At 32.9% G+C, this 20,523-nt stretch overlaps 2 protein-coding genes and 1 pseudogene across 2 annotated transcripts; 1 reads left to right on the top strand and 2 right to left on the bottom strand.

Annotated features, from left to right (window-relative positions):
• Positions 1–391: 391 nt before the first annotated feature.
• Positions 392–3,802, bottom strand: LOC18110096 (probable receptor-like protein kinase At5g20050). Its single transcript, XM_024591349.2, has 8 exons — positions 2,934–3,802; positions 2,224–2,799; positions 2,111–2,134; positions 1,555–2,001; positions 1,297–1,412; positions 957–1,217; positions 668–868; positions 392–572 (listed from the first exon to the last, which is right to left on the bottom strand). Exons 1-8 carry the CDS (start codon positions 3,043–3,045, stop codon positions 513–515), a joined length of 1,797 nt encoding a protein of 598 aa, XP_024447117.1. The 5' UTR covers positions 3,046–3,802; the 3' UTR covers positions 392–512.
• A 5,404-nt stretch (positions 3,803–9,206) lies between these two features.
• Positions 9,207–10,347, top strand: LOC112325350 (violaxanthin de-epoxidase, chloroplastic-like; annotated as a pseudogene).
• Positions 10,348–10,433: 86 nt separating this feature from the next.
• On the bottom strand, positions 10,434–12,262 carry LOC7469857 (syntaxin-related protein KNOLLE). The gene is made up of 2 exons (XM_002325786.4): positions 12,038–12,262; positions 10,434–11,772 (listed from the first exon to the last, which is right to left on the bottom strand). The coding sequence occupies exon 2, from the start codon at positions 11,743–11,745 to the stop codon at positions 10,804–10,806; it is 942 nt and encodes a 313-aa protein (XP_002325822.3). The 5' UTR covers positions 11,746–11,772; positions 12,038–12,262; the 3' UTR covers positions 10,434–10,803.
• Between the last annotated feature and the right edge of the window lie 8,261 nt (positions 12,263–20,523).

Here is a 20,523-nt window from a genome sequence, read left to right on the forward strand (position 1 = left end):
ATTCAAATGTTCAAGATTTCGTTACAGCAAGGGATTCTCAATCAACAAATTGAACTCTCTTTAATTCTATCAAGGGCTAGAACTCTTTCCTTCCTTGTGATCGCCATCATGTCCTCGGGCCCAAGCCAATGAAGAAACATTCACATGTGCATACGTCCATGTATAATCTCAAATTTCCTAACCAGAAAGTGCTTGGTGTTTTGCTTTTTTAATATAGATGTATGAATTAACTTACGAATAACTCAACTAATTTTATAAATCTTGAAGTTATTGATTGGTTTTAAACTATGTGGCTGTGGGATTGATTGAATCTTGCAGACGGGCTTTCTATCCCTTCTTCTCACTAAAATCCTTTTACCATATAAATAAAAATAAAATAAAAAACTATAAATAGTATATTTACTTATATCTGGTCTTTATTTATAATCAACACCCTTGTTTTACTAGTTTATAGTTTACAAACAAAACAATGGCGCCACCCCCGTTGAGCTTCATCCTTCGGCCTGATTTCTTTACACGGGTATCGCTTCCAAAGATCTTGACATTGATGAGACCATCTCTCGATTTGCTTTCTGCACTCAAAATATATATATAAATGTTATCGATGTTAGTATAATGTGACAAAAGATCATGTCTATGCATTGCTTCAAAGGACTGATTGCCTGACCATCTCAGCAAGTGTGTTTTTCCAAGCCTTCTCTATCTCTTCAAAGACATCATCAATAGTAGGGCGACCTTTGCTTGATTTTGCAACACAGAGGACAGCAATTTGCAAAATGGCTTCAAAATCAACGCTGTTGACCTTTCCGTTGAGCCTTGGATCTTCAAAATCTGTTAACGGACGTTTTCCTGCACTGGCATCCTTGGCCTGCAAAAATTGAAGGGGTTGTTACCCTCTGAACTCTAGAGATTTCTTGCATGGTATCTAATGACTTTCAGGCACACAAGAATGATACCTTTCTGGTGAGCTGATCTCTGGAATCAAGATCCAACTCGATTACTTTTTGCCCAGACAATAGTTGAAGAGTAACAATACCAAAGCTATAGATGTCACTGGCACATGTTAGTTTGGCATTGCTCATATATTCTGGGTCCATATAGCCCATCGTTCCTCTAACATCCGTGAAAACTTTGCTCTCTTCCATGCCGAGCATCTTTGCCAATCCAAAATCTGAGAGTTTTGGCTCCAAATTCTCAGTCAGAAGGATGTTGGTGAGCTGTGAAACATGCATAGATTCAGTACAATTGCGCACATTTAGAACCGCATAATGAGGAAACTGCAGGAGAAGCAACTACCTTGATGTCTCTGTGGACAATGCAGCCATCTATAAAATGGTGAAGGTATCTCAATCCAAGAGCACAGTCTCTTAGGATCTTAACTCTTCGTTCCCATGTCAGTACAGTATGTTTACCTGGATAAAATAGATTGAGGCATATGATCAGAAACACTACCCCAGGGACAACACAAAGCAGGCATCATCTGGAAGCACCCATTAACTCAAGATGCTAAACAAAAAACACTGAAACGTTATTTAGAGATTGACAGGAAGTTACTTAGGAGATGTTGAGACAAATTCCCAGCTGCACAATATTCATATACAAGATACCGGTCGTCTCCTTCGATGCAGCAACCAAAGAGACAAACAAGATTTGGATGCCTAACCCTGGAAAGCCCTTCAACTTCCCTCTGGAAAGAATCACATGAGTTGCTTTTATGAATGTGCTTGATGGCTACTGCTTGGCCACTTGGTAGAACACCTTTGTAAACTTCCCCAGCGCTTCCTCTCCCTAGGCTCTTCCTCACCTTGCTGTGGTTAATGGCATTCTCAATCTCAGCCTTGGAGAATCTATATAAGCCAGACCATGTGGTGATCTCTTTAGATTGAATTACGGGCTTAGGACGCTTCTTCTTGCCCTTGCTCACGTATTTTATCAGAAGAAAGACCAGCAACAATGTGATGATTGCTATAAAAATAGCAAATACCACTTTCACCAGAGAATCTGATAAACTAAAGATCTTTATGAGTGTTTATCCTTCACACGATGATCCACGTGACCAAATAAAATTCCAAGAAATGATTCAATGAGAAAACAGAATAGCTGTACTTACATTTGATTTGCATGTATCCTTCATCTGTTCATAAACAATACTCTAAGCATCAGGAAGTGAAATGGGAAGTAAATCGAGAAATAAGATTTAAAAGAAGTAGTAATGGCCCTTACTGAATGCATCTGACGCTGGCAAACACCTGTAGAAATCATCAATCCAAGCGCTATTCTTCAAATTTTCAGCCACAACAGAAATAAGAACTGCCACCCCACATACTATTTTTGCCTTCTTGTCATTAGCGCTGACATTTGATATTCGTAACTGATAATCCCTCAAATCGGACAGTGCCTCTATGCAGCTGCTACACCCATAATCGTATGAAGAGCTAAAATTCGTACACGAGGCTAATGCTTTTTTGTAATACCACTGTTCCGTAATCGATGACAAAGAAAATCTCGAGCAAGCACTTCTCTCATTGTAGAGGTCATCAAAGCCACAAGAAGCCGGTGACACAGAGTTTTGTCCAGGAAAGCCATGGATACATTCCATCCATTGATCTTTTGGAAGCAAGATGTCAACATCTGTGTTCGATATTGCACGCGAGGCTAAGAGTTTGGTCAGATCGTTGAGCAGATTACGACAGCATAATGTTGTGCTGAAGCTGTCCCAGTCCTTGATTTTCTCCTGGTGGCCTATGCACTCACCGGTTGGTTCGTAAGGGAATTCCTTGAAGTCCAAGACACAGTTACCTGCAATTAAAGTTCGTTGTTAGAGCTAGGGGCACATACACATGGAAACTTCTTCCATTTTTTGTTATTTAATTATTCAAAGCATATAAATATTAAAAAAGAAAAAGAAAAGGACGGAGGAGATCAAGGAAAACCTGATGTGCCATTTGGTGAAGGGAAACCATCTGATGACAAGACATGAAAGAAGAAGATTGTTGTGTGCAGGAAGGCAAGCTTAGTTGAAGAAAGAAATCCTCTCCTAATCATGACAGCTTGTGACCTTGTTACTTATGCCTCAAAAGCTAGCCAAGCCCATGAGCTAAAAAAACTAGTCCATGATTTTCACTTGAGAGATCAATGCAACTGAAATTTTTTCTGTTGCAGAGACAACTTACATAGTTATAAATGTCTAGTTTCCTTGCAACCATCGCTTCATCGAAAATGCGGATATGCTTGTTTATTACAGCTACCATGTAAAACTTTGGTGTCTCCGTGTCGTCTGAACATAAGTGTGTGTTTTATCTTCCAAATTGAAACTCAAACACACTATGAAGCCGCATATTGGTGATGTTTTAAATGATTATTCTTCCTGCCAAGATTATTAATAACAAAACACATCTTCGGTAATATCACAATTTTGCATTTCTGATCGAATAATAATGTGGGTGAAAGGGCAATGATGTTTTCCTCACGGCGATATACAAGAACATGAAGATTCCTAAATAATTAACTCCTTTTTTTTTAATCATTATCAGCCTTAATTTCTAGTTTCTTCCATTTCTTTTGCTAGAAATTACAGAAAGGTTATGTGTGTAGCTTTAGTTAGGTATGTATATTATCTTCGACGGTAGAATTAGGGGGCTGGAAGGAAAAATATAATTTCAGGCCACACTCCTTTAGATTTTATTATCAGATTTAATAATTTTACTCACAGAAATTTCTATCAATATTTACACTCGTAATCTATCAATAAGTATTGTACCATTAGACTCACAAACAAAAACAGTCTATTAGAAAAACTCTCGTCGGTAATTTCTAATATGTAAGTGAGTTCATCAATAATAAATTTACTGATGGATTTACAGACGAACAAAACGCGCAAAAAAGTTACCTATTTAATTCCATCAGTATTTTTTTCAGGAAGTTTGTCATATAACTGATAGAATACCATATGCAATTCTGTTGATATTTTTATTTGTCTGTTTTCTAATTTAGCTCTTCCAAACTAAAATTTCTAGCTACACCCCTGATTATCTTATAAACTTTTTTCCAAGTTTTATTTTATGGATAGATTCATTAATATTAATGATAATGACTTTGATATTATAAAAAAAAAAATCAAATGGATAGGTGACTTGATGATGATTGAGAAAGTATAATCTCTATTAATTTTCTAAGTAAATCTTAAGTTTCGTGTTCATATGAAATTATCTTTCTAAATATTTATTAAATTATTACAAAAATGTATTCTGAAATCATTTGAGAAAAATATTTAATTCGATACATAAACTGAAATGAAAATCAATATCATAATCCAACCAAAAGATAATGGTATACAAAATTATGAGCTAAGTTTAACTTAACCTCAATTCTTTTTAATAAATTAATGCATTGGGTTCAAGGAGTATATATTTTTCATTTCCGGAACAAAATTTAAATTGATTCAAAAAAGAAGCATTTTAATATAAAATAGAGTCCTGGCCAGAACTAGGCCCGAACCCAATTCGATATCCTTTATCATCTCCAAATGCAAATAGGAATGTTAAGAAGATTTTCATGGATGGTATCATCCTATTAATTACTTGCATACTCAACATGAATCATATCAATTATTTATGGGTTTTGTAAAATATTTTTTATTAGATTAAATATAGGTCTATTATTATTTTCATGAATTGGGATCCATAAAAAAAACTGATTTACTGTAATCATATATGCTGGGATAGTCAAGATATTATTAGGTTAAAACCATGCAACATTTGCATGGAATTTGGTACTAATGGTACTGTTCATGAGAGAGTTATGTGCAAGTGAAACGAATTGCTATAAACTTTACAAGGCAGTTCGGATATGGATGGTAATTTTAGTCAAATCTATCATATATTTGATATCATTCAATTCAATCCAACTAAATTAAATGTGCATAATGCAAATTATGGTTATGGATTTTCCGGATGAAGGATGAACACTCAAAAATCCCATCCTAACTCGATTAAGGCCTTGTTTGAAAACGCGGTTTAAACCGTGTTACACCAAAATTTAAAAAAGAAATTGTTTAAAATTAATTTTTTTATATTTTTAGATCGTTTTGATGTGCTTACGTCAAAAAAAAAAATTTTAAAACAAACATTATTTTAATGTATTTCTAAGCGAAAAAGCACTTTAAACTGTAACCACTACCACATTCTCAAGCATACCCTGAATGTTATCCAAAAATAGTCAATGTAGTCTATATTATCATGCATTTTAATTTAAACCTAAAAATCCAACTTCTGTGAAGTGTAGGCTATTGCCATGCTACATCAGAACACACTCTAGTCCCACTTTCGAGGCATCGTAATATATTGTGTAACCACTAAAACCTGAAGGTACCACTAGAATAAGCATTGTAGTCAATCTTTGTTTCAACTTCAAGAAACTCTTATCACGAGCTTTAGACCACTAAAACGTAACATTCTTCTGCGTTAACTTAGTCAATGGTGTAGAAATCTAAGATAAATTATCTATAAACCTCCAATAATAGTTGGTCAAACCTAAGAAACTTCTAACCTTTGTCATCAAAGTAAGTCTAAACCACTATTTAATTGCTTCAATCTTTTAAGGATCGATCTCAATCCTATTTTTTGACACTATATGTCCAATAAATGTTACTGTCTCTGGCCATAATTCACTCTTCAGGAACTTCTCATACAATTGATGATCTTACAGAGTTTGTTATGGAACTTTCCTATTAATAATTTGTATAAAAATCTTATTAACCTTTATTTTGCTTTCAAGTTCAACAAGTGGTATTAAACTTGATTTCCAGGTAAGGGTACAAAGTTAGGACAATTACCAACTCTTCTTTATGGTATTGTCTTATTAAAATTCAATTAAGTGATCACCCTTTAAGTCTCCATTAATCATCATCTATCTTTAACCTAAGTTTGATACCAATAATGCAATATATATATTGGAAGAAAGCAAGTTGATGAATTGAATGTTCTTTACAATTTTGTTGAGCAATTTTGTTGTGTTACAATGATATTCTCATTCATCTTCATAAAATATTTGTTAATTGATTTTTAATATTAAATATTTGTGTTATAGAACATGAATGTACTTTTTTTTTTTATTATTTTGGTTATACAACTTTACTCTTTTATATTTCATCATTGGTTATATTTTATATGTTGAGTTTTTCTTTTCTTTGCATGTTCTTATGAATTCAAAGTGTTTAATAAACTTTAAAAATTGAGGTAGACACCAATTTAATGAAATTAAATTTAAATTTATATAAAAAATAATTTAAAGAAGAAGGACCATATTAAAAACCAAAAAAAAAAAAAGAACAAATGGAGTCCTCATTTTCGCCAAAAAAACTTCATTTTGGTCAATAAATATTTATTGTATGAATTTTTGGTCCTTGTGGTGTGTATATATATATATATATATCCTAAACTTCATTTGTTTAATATTGCAATCCTTAAGTTTAACAAATGGGAAAGAAAATCATCAAAAAAAGGAAAAGCGGAAAAAAAAGATTGTTTTTTCATATTTCAATAACAAAAAAGTTATTTTTAGTGTGAAAGAGGTGCAATTAAGATGATTTAAAACTTTTATCTTATTGTAAGAAGTATATCAAACTTCAAAAAGATTTTTTTTTCTTTTGATTTAATTTGGATTTTTAGACCAATTGAAGGGTGTGGGTTTGATTTGATTTTTAGAATGTTTATTAGTTTTATTAACCTATTTTTTGCTTTCAAGTTCAACAAGTGGTATTAAACTTGATTTCCAGGTAAGGGTACAAAGTTAGGACAATTACCAACTCTTTTTTATATCCATGAAATTCAATTGAGTGATCACCCTCTAAGTCTCCATTAATTATCTTTAACCTAAGTTTGATACCAATAATCGTAATATATAGATATATATTGGAAGAAAGCAAGTTGATGAGAATAAAATGTTTTGTTGAGGTACAATGATATTCTTATTCCTCTTCATAAAAAGTTTGTTTCGATCATGATAGCATCTTAGGTGGTGAGAAAAGGCAAAACACTTTGTTTCAAACTTCAAACTTGAACATCTTATGTGAATAATTATTATAGATCATGAGAAGGTTTTTTTTTTTCAAAAAAGATAAAAAAAATAAAGTTGAATTATCTTCAATCAAATAATTATTGAGCTAACCTAATTCAACAAATTTGAAAGAGTACTTCTGTAAATCTAAGAAATTCATAGATACAATTAATTGTAAATATATATATATAAAAAAAATACAAATGACAAAATTAATATTTGTTAATTGATTTTAATATTAAATATTTGTGTTATAGAACATGAATGTACTTTTTTTATTTTTCATTTTGGTTATACAACTTTACTCTTTTTATATTTCATCCTTGGTTATATTTTATATGTTGAGTTTTTCTTTTCTTTGCACATCTTATGAATTCAACGTGTTTAATAAACTTTAAAAATTGAGGTAGACACCAATTTAATGAAATTAAATTTAAATTTATATAAAAAAATAATAATTTAAAGAAGAAGGACATGTTAAAAAACAAAAACAAAAAAAACAAATGGAGTCCTTTTCATTTTCGTCAAAAAAAACTTCATTTTGGTCTTATTGTATGAATTTTTGGTCCTTGTTGTTTTCATAATATATTGATCCTAAACTTCGTTTGTTTACTGTTGCAGTCCTTGAGTTTGACAAATAGGAAAGAAAATCATAAAAAAAAAAGGATGAGTGGCAAAAAAAATTATTTTTTTCATATTTCAATAACAAAGTCATTTTTAGTGTGAATGTGTTCGTCTTGCTAAAAGGGATCAATTAAGATGGTTTAAAACTTTTATCTTATTGTAAGAAGAGTCGATCAAACTTCAAAAATATTATTTTTTTTTATTTAATTTGGAGCTTTTAGGTTAGCAATGGGTTTGATTTGATTTTTAGAATGTTTATTAGGTATTTTTCAAGAGATAAAAATAAAATTCTAAAAAAGTTTTAAGATAAGCAATGGTCTCATTGTGGTCGAACCTGTACAACACACCACACATCATCTACCAAAATAAATGACTTGTCATTTGACTTTTATAAATAAATAAAAAATAATAAACTAGACAATGTATCATTTATCTTCTTGGTCCTTAAATTGCAAGTCCTAGCATGCTTGGCCTTCTTTTTATCGAGCAAAGTGTATAAATTCAATCTCATAAGTGTTTGATCTCTTTTTATAGCTTTTTTAGCCTTTCTTTTTTTCTAGATTTTGATTAAAATTTAAAATTAAATAATAATAATAATTTTACCATAATTTTTAAATAATATTATAGGTCTTTGTGGTAATATTAATAATTGTTTTTAATTGTTATATACCCAAAAACATTTTAAAATGTGCTCATGAATATTAAATAAAAGTAAATTCTATTTTTTTTTGTTATTTGTTACATAATTTTGTTACATTAATTAATTGTTTTCCTTCGGTCACACACACACAAAATATCAAGACATAATTTTTTTACATGTTTTTTTTTTTTTAGATTATGATATGATTTCATTTAAAAACAATGCTTCTTATTACAAAATATATTTTATTAAAACAAAAAATAAATCCATTAATTAAAAAATAGAGTTTAGATTGAAAAAATTCCTAATTTTTTTTAAAAAAGAAAAAACAATGCTTTATTAATTTAAAATGTTTACCTGAAGCTATTTCTGATGCTGTGTGTGCTTTGGATTTCCCATACCGGTATTTTATTATTCAAATCAGAGCCTCTATGTTAACCAACAGAACTAGTGGTGAATAACTTTTTTTGAGCTGTTTGGATTGCAGAGTAGGTCAAATATCATAATCCATTAATGTTAGAGAACAGTGAACAACATAATTCTAATAGAAGTTAAATTTCTAACATTTCAGTATACGAATATCCTTCAAATCATGGTTTATATTTCAGTCTGAATGTGATTTATGGTGGCGTGCTGTTATGCAATCAGAAGATACACTAGCTAGCATATGAATGGGTTTAGGTTTAGCATTTTCTGTTGAGATTTGATGAGGAGGTGGTGGTATTGATGGGAATTATTAGTTGTTGAAAATTTTGGTAGCAAAGGGATTTCCTTCCATTTAACCGGCAAGTGCATTTTGATCCTTCATCATTGTCCTTTACTTACCAGCTTGTTATTGTCAGGCTAGAATTGGCAAAGTGCATTGCAAACTCATCTTGTGCTGCTAATGTTGCTTGCCCTCCATACTGCAGATGAATGCCAGGTAAGTTCTGTTCTTTCTCTCGAGATGCTTGCAGATACTTCAGAAAGAATATGTATAAGCAGAATGCTCACTAACAGCATAAGCTTTTAAAGGAAACGGTGTACCATATTCTTTGCACTTGGCCTGCAGGGCAAAGGGTGGCATCTCTTTTAGAACAAACAAACCCCTCTCTGTCAGCTTAAGCTTTTGAGTAGTTGGTTGTCCAATAATCTTGTTCTGCCTTATACCTGGTGAGATAGATAATGATATTCAACGAGTAACCCCTCTTTAGATATTTTGCAGATCAAATGTGTGGACCTATTTGAAAAACAGTCTTGTTGATGAATTCAATGAGTGTGCAGTCTCATGAAAGAAGTGTGTACCTCAGAAGTCTGATGTTGGGGAATTCCGTCCCTGATCCTGCCATTCTTGTCAAGAACTTTAATGTCATCACTAGTGGCCTAAATCCTACTTTTGATGCTTTTGACTGCCAATTGCATAAATTCCATAAAGAATCCAACAAGCTTGTCGGGAACTTGTCCTGGAGGATACGAACTCCAGATACTGGATTTTCACCCGATCAACTGTACAGAGGTTAGTGCAAGATCCAGTGTATCCTGCAATGCTCTACAATCATGACAATGAGTTCCTTCACAATCAAGATGACTGGTAATTTCCTTCACTATCAAGTTTCTGCCAGAAAGCATTGTGCTTGAACTTGAGATGGCAGCCAAAAGCATAGGAAGAGACTTCAACAAATTCATCAGCACAGATAATAAAGGAAGTGGAAGAAATAGAAGAGAAGAGGTTGACTGAGTTGAGCTTGTTCCAGAGATTGGCAGAAGGATTTATTAACTCCAAAAAGACGAGGAAGTTTTCTTAAGAAAACCAAGTAAAGAAGAAATGGATATGATATGTTGAGTGATCTGAAAATGGAAGCGAAGTTTAGATAGAATTCAACTTAAAAGAAAATGTTGAGTCTTCTTTTTCATGCCTCATACTATTTCAGAAATGCACAGCTAAATCTTTTTGAGTCTCCAGAAAAGGAAATCTGGATTTTTTTTTCTTTTTATTTCTGCTGCATTTCTTTTTTCAATTTGTTTCTATAGTTTCTAACCAAGACCCAATTGCCTCCTGAATTCCCTACATTGGATCATGAAGTTGCTCCAAAAAGGCACCCATACAAAGGTAAAGAAGGATGATGGATCATGATTCTCTGAAAAACCAGAACAACATACAGGTTATCTTGCCTAAAGGCAATCCTGCTGCTTTTCAAGTCCATAAATTTCTTTCCCTAAAAGTCATTGCAGACACCTGTTCTAAAACAACTGTCTGTACAGAATGTAAACTTCCAGTATTGGAGCAAAGAACGAGCATAAAGAATAAAGCAATTTTTCCAAATTTACATCACAACATTAAATCCTACCATTACTCAAAGAGAAAAGCAATGACGAGAGAAAACCAAACCCCCTCCCCGCTTAATCTGGCCCCAAAATAAGGGATTCAAGCATATCCTCCAAAAGTAAAGCAAGAAAGCCAGAAGGAATAACAGGTCATTAAATCCTCCATAAGGCCCTCCAATTCAAGAGTAGCTAAAGCTAGTAACGATAGGTATAACAATCACAAGAATGATTATCAAAAGGAGAATGATACCGATACACATCCATTTCCTGCTGCTCTTCTGGTGATCTTTAGCACTCTTGAGCTCTTTGGTACCATCCTTCACATAGTGACTAGCATTCAACACATGGTGCTCAATATCATCCATCTGCTCCCCTTGTGCCTCCACCATCACTGCCATGTCCAAAAACACCTGGTGCAGCTCCAACAAGCTCTTCTCAATCTCTTTGGCAGCATCATACCTGTCCTGTATCTCCACCACAGTCTCCAACACCTTCCCTTTCCCATGCTCCTGGATTGCACGTTTCAAGAACTCCTCACCCCCATTACCATCAGAGATGATCTTATCAATGACTTCCTCATCTGGGTACTCTCCGGTAACAGTGAAATACCTCCTACCAACAGTATCTTTATACTCAATCATCATTTTTTGCCTTAAAGCTTGAAAATCCATCATCAGCTCCTTCAATTTCTTGCGCAAGCAATTAGTAACAGCAACCCTTGTTCTATAAATCGGAGTTCCTTCCTTGTACCCTGAAAGGCGCCTATTAGCAGCATTGGCACGATCCATTTCTTCAAGCTGGGTTTTAATACTTCTGGCCTTTTTCAGGCCTTTAACAATATCTGCATTGATTTTGTTTCGTATCGATTTTAAGGCCTCATGTTTGTGTAAGGACTTGCTTTCTTCATTTGCTTCTTGCAACTGGTCAAGAATCTCACGGATCGATCGCATTTTTTTCTTTACATCCTCAGCTTCTTCAAGGAACAGACCAAGGTTGCTGTCCATGGTGTTTGATGCATTTGCCATTTCTAAATCATGGTCAGGGCCTGCTTCAAGATCTTTCATGGCCTCTTTCTTTAGGTCCACATAGCTCATAAACGATTTGGTCATTAGGTCATTCATCTTTACAAATCTTCAGAATTCACACACCTGAAACGAAACCCACATGACATTAAATATTAGAATCAGAGAGTCAAAAAGTTACTACAGTTTCAACGAGAAAGATGAACCTAGTTGATTGAACTATACAAAATATATAAATAAAATAAAAATCAACAAATAAAGACATGGGCATTATGTAATATTTGGTTTGGTTGAATCTACTAAGCTCAAGTCTACATACCAAAATGAACTATACTAGTACTAAAGAGAAAAAAATAAAGATCTAATCGACTAGTTAATGAGAAAAACTTACCTTTCTCAAATGGGGAAAAAAACTGCAACAATTGAATAGTCTTGCTAAGACAGCAAAGAAAGAGAGCAAAGGAGAGATTTTCAAAATGGAAGGAGGGAAGTGGGAAGAGGATCAAGATGGTAAGTGGGATTTTAATGAGAGATTCAAAAACAACAAGATGATCTTATGGTTTTTTATTGGAAACACAAGCTCAGCTTCTGTCATAAGAGGGTGCTTAAAAGGAAGCAGAAAAACACCCCCAATAGGCAGTGGAAGGAAATAAAACTAGCCGTTAAGCAAGCCTCCTTTCCAACGGCTATATGCTATTTCAATGCGTTCGTTATTCAATTCTTTAAATATGTGGGGCCAACTCTTCCACTACGTGGGTCCATATTTTGGATATTTCTCCCTTGGAGAGATGATTTAGTTTTGACCCTTTCTTCTTATGAAATTACATTTTCAATCTTCTGCGCTAAACAATTGCACTTACATCCTCGAAGCTTAGTCCATTTACAAATTCAATGAGTTGGATTCAAATCGAACCATTTAATAAATTTGGATTAATGGATCATATTAGATTTTATGAATTTAAATTGATTTTTTTAATTGTCAATAGACACGTTAAACTTAATTAAAAAACTATGGATCCGTAATTTTTAAAAAATTATTATCATTGTTTAATATTGTTAAATGAGTTTGAACTATGATACGAGTAAAAAAATATATTATGATAATATTTCATAAAAATTATAAAATTAGATTATCCTAAAAACAATTGTATTAAAAGTAAACATTAATACACAAGAAGTAAAACAAAGTTGAAACAAAAGAAATAAAAAAGTATACTATAAGGGTGGAAGAGAATAAACTATATTGTTATGAAAGAAAATCCCAATGTTTTCTTTTTTATAAAGGACAAGCTTACAATGGACATAATCTTGATTAGTGACAACAACTCAGAGTTGATTTTTATTTTCATATGTTATAGGTTTTAATTGATTTGAAGCTTTAAAACAAGAAAAAAAAAATTTAGCCTGTTATTTCTTAAAAAGATTAACAAAATCTAAGCCTTGTGGAAAAATTATTGTATTATTTTCTTTATTGTTCTTCCTCTCATAAATTACTGTGAATTGAAACAATGATTTTTTTTTTAATTTTCATTTTAATCCTCAAACGTTTTTTTGGCACCAATAAGCTCTTTTGAACCTAAATTAACACTCAATTGCATATTTTTTTTTTTTTTTGAAAGAAAGGGTTTGATTGAAAATTAAAGAACCAAGTGAAAATGAAAAGTAAATTAGGTTGTGGCTTTAAATTTCATAGAAAAACTTTATTTTGATCTCTCATTTTTTTCGATTTATAGGTTATCGGTCGCTTTAGTTGTCAAAAATTCAATTTTGATACTAAAGTTCATTTTCCTTATTGTTCAGTTTTTTTTTTTTTTTTGTGAGAGGAGAGAGAGAGGAAGCTGGATTCCGATATAAAAAGAGAAAATTATCATTGACGATGATCCTGAGCACCAAAAAAGTTAAAAACGGTGTCAATGGGTTCCATTTCATAAGGGCAGTTTCACCTAGGTGTTTTTTTTTCTTCTCCTTGCTTGAGGAGGCAAATCTCAATCGCATATATGTTTTTGGTTTCGGGTTGATTTCGTTTTTTACACTTTTTTTGAGTTTTATAAAGCCATAGATATGTTTTGGCAGGGTTTTAGGTGTTTTCTATATGTTTTGGATCAAAAAGGATTGAAAAATAGGTTTTAAGCTAAAAAACCGAAGTCTTGTTTTTTCATGTTGTAGAATGTTGATGACACGTTGTTTGCTGTCTTTCTTTGTAAAAAAATAGAACATACAACATGTCATCTGATCCTTTAAGAAATCTTGTTTTTTTAAAAAAAAAAAACAAGCCCAAACGCACATGTTAGGCTAGAAGGTCCACGAGCCTGGGTTTTTTTTTTAATGCCCAGGCATGTTGGGCCACCAAGGCCACACTCCTGGGCTCTTTTTAGTTTTCTTTTTTTATATTTGGGTTAAAATAATTAATAAAAAACTTTACAATTTCATACTTTGTTATCAATTATTTATTTTTTTTATTTAGCTGAAACCTAAAAGAATGCAATATCATCATTTTCTTATCAATAATGTACTTTTATTATCTCAGCATCACGTGTCTATCATAGTTTTTTTTACTTCTGAAAAAAGTATTCCATACAAAAAATTATCATGTACTTTATTATCATATAATTAAATGACAAATAATCTTTGGATAAAAAATTTATTGAATCCGATGATGTGCATAACTTGTGTTGTGAGTTTGCTTGGTTGACTCTAGGTCACTTAGGTTTTTTTTTTAATTAAATGCTATTTTTTACCGATTTCATTTTCAACATTAAGTTAATTTGGTATTGAATTTTTCAATTTATTTTTTTCAAGATTATCCCCGTGAATTTCACGGGTCAACCCATGACCTAAGTAGATCAAATGTTTTTCTATCTTAATATCAGATGAAAATATTGTTCAATTCATGGTTAAAATCTATTTATTTTTCGAGAATACATATCATCAATACTTGGATATTTTTTATGCTTTAATTTTTTTTTGCTCCAACTCGTGGCGTAGCGCGGGCCAATGGACTTGTTGTTATCTAAGTTGAGATAAAAAAAAAATAGAGAAGTAAAAAAATATTATTTAGGATTTAAAACAAACTAGTTTGTATGCTCATGCTATCTTGTGGGGGATACAAAAAAATTTAGGTCTCGATAATTTGTTTTGTGATTTTCATTAAATATAGTATTTTTGAATTCTTTTTATAAAGATAGATTTTTCTATCAACTTATCTTTTGTTTATCTTAGCCAATATTTTAACTAGAACCATTGTTTTGATTTGAAAAAAAAATGATTATTAAAGCTAGTTTAAGAAAAATATCAAAATAGTATCTTCATATTTTATATATGATTGAAAACTTAAGAAATAAAAAATATGATAAAATCAACAATTAAAAATGCGAGCAACTTGATAGCATCCATTTCATAGTCTACCACTAAGTTTTGCTAAGATTAGCCATGTACCTATTAACCACACTCATAATTTGTGAAATGTCTAGCCTTATGCATATGATGACATACATGATACTTCTCATTACACTAGCATAAGAAACATGGAATATGTGCTCTATCTCCTTCTTAGTTTTAGGTGATAATACAGTTGAGAGTTTGAAATGAGTTGTTAATGAAATACTTAGAACATGTTTGGGAACGCGGTGCAAATCGCGTTCCCAAAAAATTTAAATTTTGTTTTGCTAAAATTTAATATGGTTTGTACGTTTTGGATCGTTTTGATGTGCTGATGTCAAAAATAATTTTTTAAAAATAAAAAAAATCATTGGCATGTATTTCAACACAAAAAGTTATTTGAAAAGCAATCACTACCACACTGTCAAGCATCCTCTTACAAGTTTTGATGTTTGCATACCAAAACAATAAAGTACCCTTTCAATGTACTTTTTATGTGACAAGTACAATCTACTCACTTTACGGTACATATGAATTTCTATACCAATAACCTTTTTTGCCACCTCAAAACTTTTATCTCAAATTCATTTATATAGTGCATCACAACATATATCCTTTTATCCCATCTGCATACCCTAGAAATATGTACTTCCTTACCTTCAACTCAAGCTTACTATCATTCATATGAGCATAAGCAAGATAACCAAATACTCTTATATTTGTATAACTAGTAGGAGATCCAGACCTTACCTCTTCTAGAGTTTTATAATCAATAGTTGTTGATAGAGATCTATTTATCAAATAATAAACTATGTTAACAACTTTTGCCCAAAACCCTTTGGATAACCCAACATTAGAGAGCATACACCAAGCTCTAAAAAAGTTATGTCTATACTTTTTACAAGTTTATTTTACCGTGACATTTTTTTTATTGTATAATGCCTCACAATTCTTTTATTTTGCAAAACTCATTGAATGGACCTCCATGAAATTCTAAACCATTGTCAGTTAGTAAGCGCTTAATCTTCGTACCAGTTTGCTTTTTAATTATATCCTTACATTTTTTAAACTAATCGAAGACTTCATCCTTGTATTTTAAAATAATGATCCATACCTTTCAAGAGAAATCATCAATAAAAGCTAGCATATATCTCCCACCAATAAGAGACAAAACACGAGATGGACCCTAAAGATCAAAATGGATATAATCTAAAGTGTCTTTAGTTTGATGAATACTCATGTTAACTTGACCATACATTGTTTTTCAAACACACAATGCTTACAGAAATCCATGAATTCAACTTTATGGCCATCAAACCAACCTTATTTGCTTAATAAAGTCATCTCTTTCTCGCTCATACACACAAGTCGCATATACCATAACATCATGGTATCTAAATTTAAAGATTAAACAATAAAATTTCTCATAGTTGTGCTGCCTTGAAGAAAATAAAGACCATTTCATTTTATGATTTTCATCACAATAAGAACACCCTTCAAAATCCTTATAACTCCACCTTTAGTTCTATATGAATAGCTGAAGTCCAGTGTACCCAAAGAAACTAATTCTTTTTTAGCTTTGAAATATGTTTGATTTGTCAAGGTTGTTATGATACCATCATCCATCTTAACTTATATTGAATCTATCCAAACCACCATATAAGAGATGTCATCTTCCAAAAGAACTTTATCACAATCAAATGATTTATAAATGGTAAACTAGTCCCTATTAGGAGATATATAATAGGAACAACCTAAGTTAAGAATTCATTCACCTTTTGAGCTGCTAGAAGAACATGAGTGAATAATAATGTCATTAATGTCATCTCTCGAGTTTAGAGCTACCTCCATATCTTTCATGGTAATAGTATATCTACTAAATATCATTCAAAGTTATCGCCTACAAGTTTCAGGTTTAAAAGGTCCTGAGAACTTGATAAAACTACAATGCAATTATTTGAGTTTTTATTGAGTTGCATGTTATCATGATCTTCCTTGTCATCTGCCTTATATAGTCTAGTGATATCAATTGTCTATAACCTTCCATTCTTTAGGATTCTCCACTAATCCATACATCAGCTATCAATAACCTCATCTTTCAAAGTTCTTTTCACGATCTGACATTCACAAGAGTTACTCCTTTTTTTTTAATTTTGTGGCTTATTATAACTACTTATATACATGCATATTCTGCTTTTGTACACGTTCTTTCTTTCTTTCTTTCTTTATACCCTTATTTTCTAAGTTACTCTTAATTAATCAATTATCATAGTCATCTTCTAACTTTATCTATATCTCATAAAATTTATGGTACAACATAATAGAGACAAATCTGGTTCCCCTAATGATGACCAAGATATCAGTGATACTCCATAATTATAGCTATTCATTTACTCTGTATATTTGCTTTCCATATTCTGTATATATGCTTTCCATTTCTATGATTGTACAAATTCTATAAATAAAGATTTCCTCACGTCATAACGTGTAGGCATTACCTTTTCATGGTATTAGAGCCAGCAAGATTATTCTCCACTTTCTCTGTAATTTTCTCTTTTTCAACGCAAGCTTGAAATTCTTGCAAATCTGCTTACTTGTCATGGCTGAATTCTCTACCAACCAGCTTCCACTCAATACTATGGTTCATATGGTGACCATTAAACTCACTCCCACAAATTACCTCTTGTGGCGTTGTCAATTTGTACCCTTACTTGAAAGTCAAGATTTACTGGGTTATCTAGATGGGTCTTTCCCAGTACCTTCAGCTCAAATTCGTCAGGGTACTGAGCTGGTACCAAATCCTTCTTACAAAAAATGGCACACATAAGATTGGCTTATACTCAGCCTTCTTTATGCCTCTCTCACTGAGGAATGTATGGCTGAAGTAGTGGATTGCTCTTCCTCTCGTGATGCTTGGCTAGCTCTTGAAGCTTCTTTTTCACACAGCTCTAAGACCCGAGAAATTCAATTGAAAGATGAACTCTGGCTGATGCAACGAGGTTCTCGTATTGTCACTGAATATGCTCGTTCCTTTCACTCTCTTTGTGATAAACTTAGTGTTATTGGCAAAGCTGTTGATGACACTGATAAGGTGCACTGGTTTCTTCATGGTCTTGGATCAGATTACAAAATCTTTTCAACTTCAATATTGTCACAGTTGTCGATGCCTTCCTTTGCCAATTTGATACCACAAGCTCTCAGCCATGAGCTTTTTTCTCGGTCTCTTCATGGTGATTGATCTTCTCCGTCAGCTTTTGTTGCACACTAAGGTTCTTCTTTCAGTGTTGCTTCTGGTCGCCCAAAATCTACCATCTCTTCATCCGTTTCTGGAAATTTTTCCAGATCTTCGGTTGTTACATGTCAGTGGTGTAATAAAGAGAGGCATACTGCTAAGAAGTGTCACAAACTTAACAGGTTATTAAAAAAGGCCAAAGGAGACGACTTACTTGAGGCTTTTGCTGCTACTTCCATTGATCCATCTACTACTTCTGAATGGTATACTGATACTGGCGCTACTTCGCATATGACAAATGATGTTAATGCACTTGACAATTCTATTCCTTATACTGGTAATCAAAGGGTGTATGTTGGTAATGGTAATTCCATGTCTATTTCTCGCATTGGCAAAATCAATTCGATTGTTGCTTCTCATCCTTTACCTTTATCAGATGTTCTCCTTGTACCTAGCATTACTAAAAATCTTTTGTCAATCATCAAATTTACTCGTGAGAACAATTGCTTAGTCATTTTTTCTTCTTCTGGTTTTTTCATACAGGACCTAGCAACAAGAAAGGTGATGGGAGTAGGTCGATGTAAGAACGGGCTTTATGTTCTTGATCGTGGTCATGCAACTTTTTTATCTAGTCTTTCTACATGTAATCTTCGTGCTTCATCCATTATTTGGCATGCACGACTAGGGCATCCCTCTTTTCGTGTTGTTTCCTCTTTAAATAAACATGGTGCTATTTCAGTTTCTGATAATCGGTCAATTGATTTGAAACCTTGTTTTGGTTGTCAACTAGGCAAAAGTCATTGTTTACCATTCTCTAACTTGGATCAACGATGCAATTCTTTATTTGAACGGATACATTGTTATTTATGGGGTCCATCCCCGATCACTTCTCCATCTGGCCATAAGTATTACTGTGTCTTAATTGATGAATTTTCACGTTTTAGTTGGTTTTATCCATGAAAACTTAAGTCTGATTTCTTTGACATATTTGTTCATTTTCATAAGTATGTCCAAACTCAATTTGACATTCAAATCAAATCTTTTCAATGTGATGGTGGTACTGAGTTTACAAATCATCGTTTCACCTCATTTCTTCGTGCACATGGTATCATACAACGAATTGCTTGTCCTTATACACCGAATCAGAATGGCATTGCTGAAAGAAAGCATCATCATATTACTGAAACTGGTCTTACCCTTATGTTTCATTCTAATATGCCTTTACATTTATGGGTTAACTCTTTTTCCACGGCTTGTTATCTCATCAATCGCCTCCCATAACCAGTTCTTGATGGTAAGTCTCCTTATGAAACTTTATATTCTCACCCTCTTTCTTATTCCATGCTTCGTACATTTGGTTGCCTCTGTTTTCCTTTTCTTCGTGATTACATGTACAAAGCATGGAATAAGAAAACTAATCGGGTATACATTTCTCGTCATGTTTAATTTTATAAAGACTATTTTCCTTATGCTTCCGCTTCTTCCCCTCTTCCTTTTTTAGATGGCACCGATTAGATTACTTTTGATGATTCTTCTGACCCGTCTTTGTCTAGTGATACTTCAACTTCCAGTGTAATTCCAGCTCATCGCCTAGCCTCCACCTCCTGTGTGCCTTGTGCTGATTCACACATTCCTTCACCACCTTCAGAAGATTTCTTACCGCCCTCATCTTCGGTGATAGCCTTGGACATCATACCTTCTTCTTCTTCTTCGTCTCGTCCATCACCAACCATTAATCACCCTATGGTTACTCGTGCTAAGAACGGTATTGTTAAGCCTCGCACTATTCATTCATTATCTGCTTTATCTTCTCCATCTTGGTTTCAGGCACATCTTGCAATTAAGGAACCTCGTGGCTTTAAGTCAGCCATCAAGCATCCTGAATGGCTTTCTACTATGGATGATGAAATTGTTGCTCTCAAACAGAATAACACATGGCGTTTAGTTCCTCGTCCACATAATCATAATGTTGTTGGTTGTTGATGGATTTTCAAAACGAAGCTTTAGGCAGATGGTTCTGTAGAACGTCACAAAGCTCGTCTTGTGGCCCAGGGTTTCTCCCAAAAACATGGCATTGATTTTGACGCAACATTCAGCCCTGTTGTTTGTCCTGCCACTGTTAGAATTATCTTAACACTTGTTGCTATGCATAATTGGGCTCTTCATCAACTTGATGTTAAAAATGCTTTCTTGCATGGTTTCCTTCAGGAGGAAGTCTATATGGAACAACCTCTTGGATATATTGATCCTGAGTTTCCCTCTCATGT

The sequence above is a fragment of the Populus trichocarpa genome, chromosome 19 (genome assembly GCF_000002775.5).
Source record: "Populus trichocarpa isolate Nisqually-1 chromosome 19, P.trichocarpa_v4.1, whole genome shotgun sequence".
Taxonomy (NCBI): domain Eukaryota; kingdom Viridiplantae; phylum Streptophyta; class Magnoliopsida; order Malpighiales; family Salicaceae; genus Populus; species Populus trichocarpa.

Bases quoted from the DNA above. Each gene is read 5' to 3' on its own strand.
- LOC18110096 (XM_024591349.2), bottom strand. From the start codon at position 3,045: ATGATTAGGAGAGGATTTCTTTCTTCAACTAAGCTTGCCTTCCTGCAC. The intron at 2,135-2,223 runs GTAAGGGCCATT...GTTTATGAACAG, and splicing joins GCCAGCGTCAGATGCATTCA to ATGAAGGATACATGCAAATC. The intron at 869-956 runs GTATCATTCTTG...CAATTTTTGCAG, and splicing joins GAGATCAGCTCACCAGAAAG to GCCAAGGATGCCAGTGCAGG.
- LOC7469857 (XM_002325786.4), bottom strand. From the start codon at position 11,745: ATGAATGACCTAATGACCAAATCGTTTATGAGCTATGTGGACCTAAAG.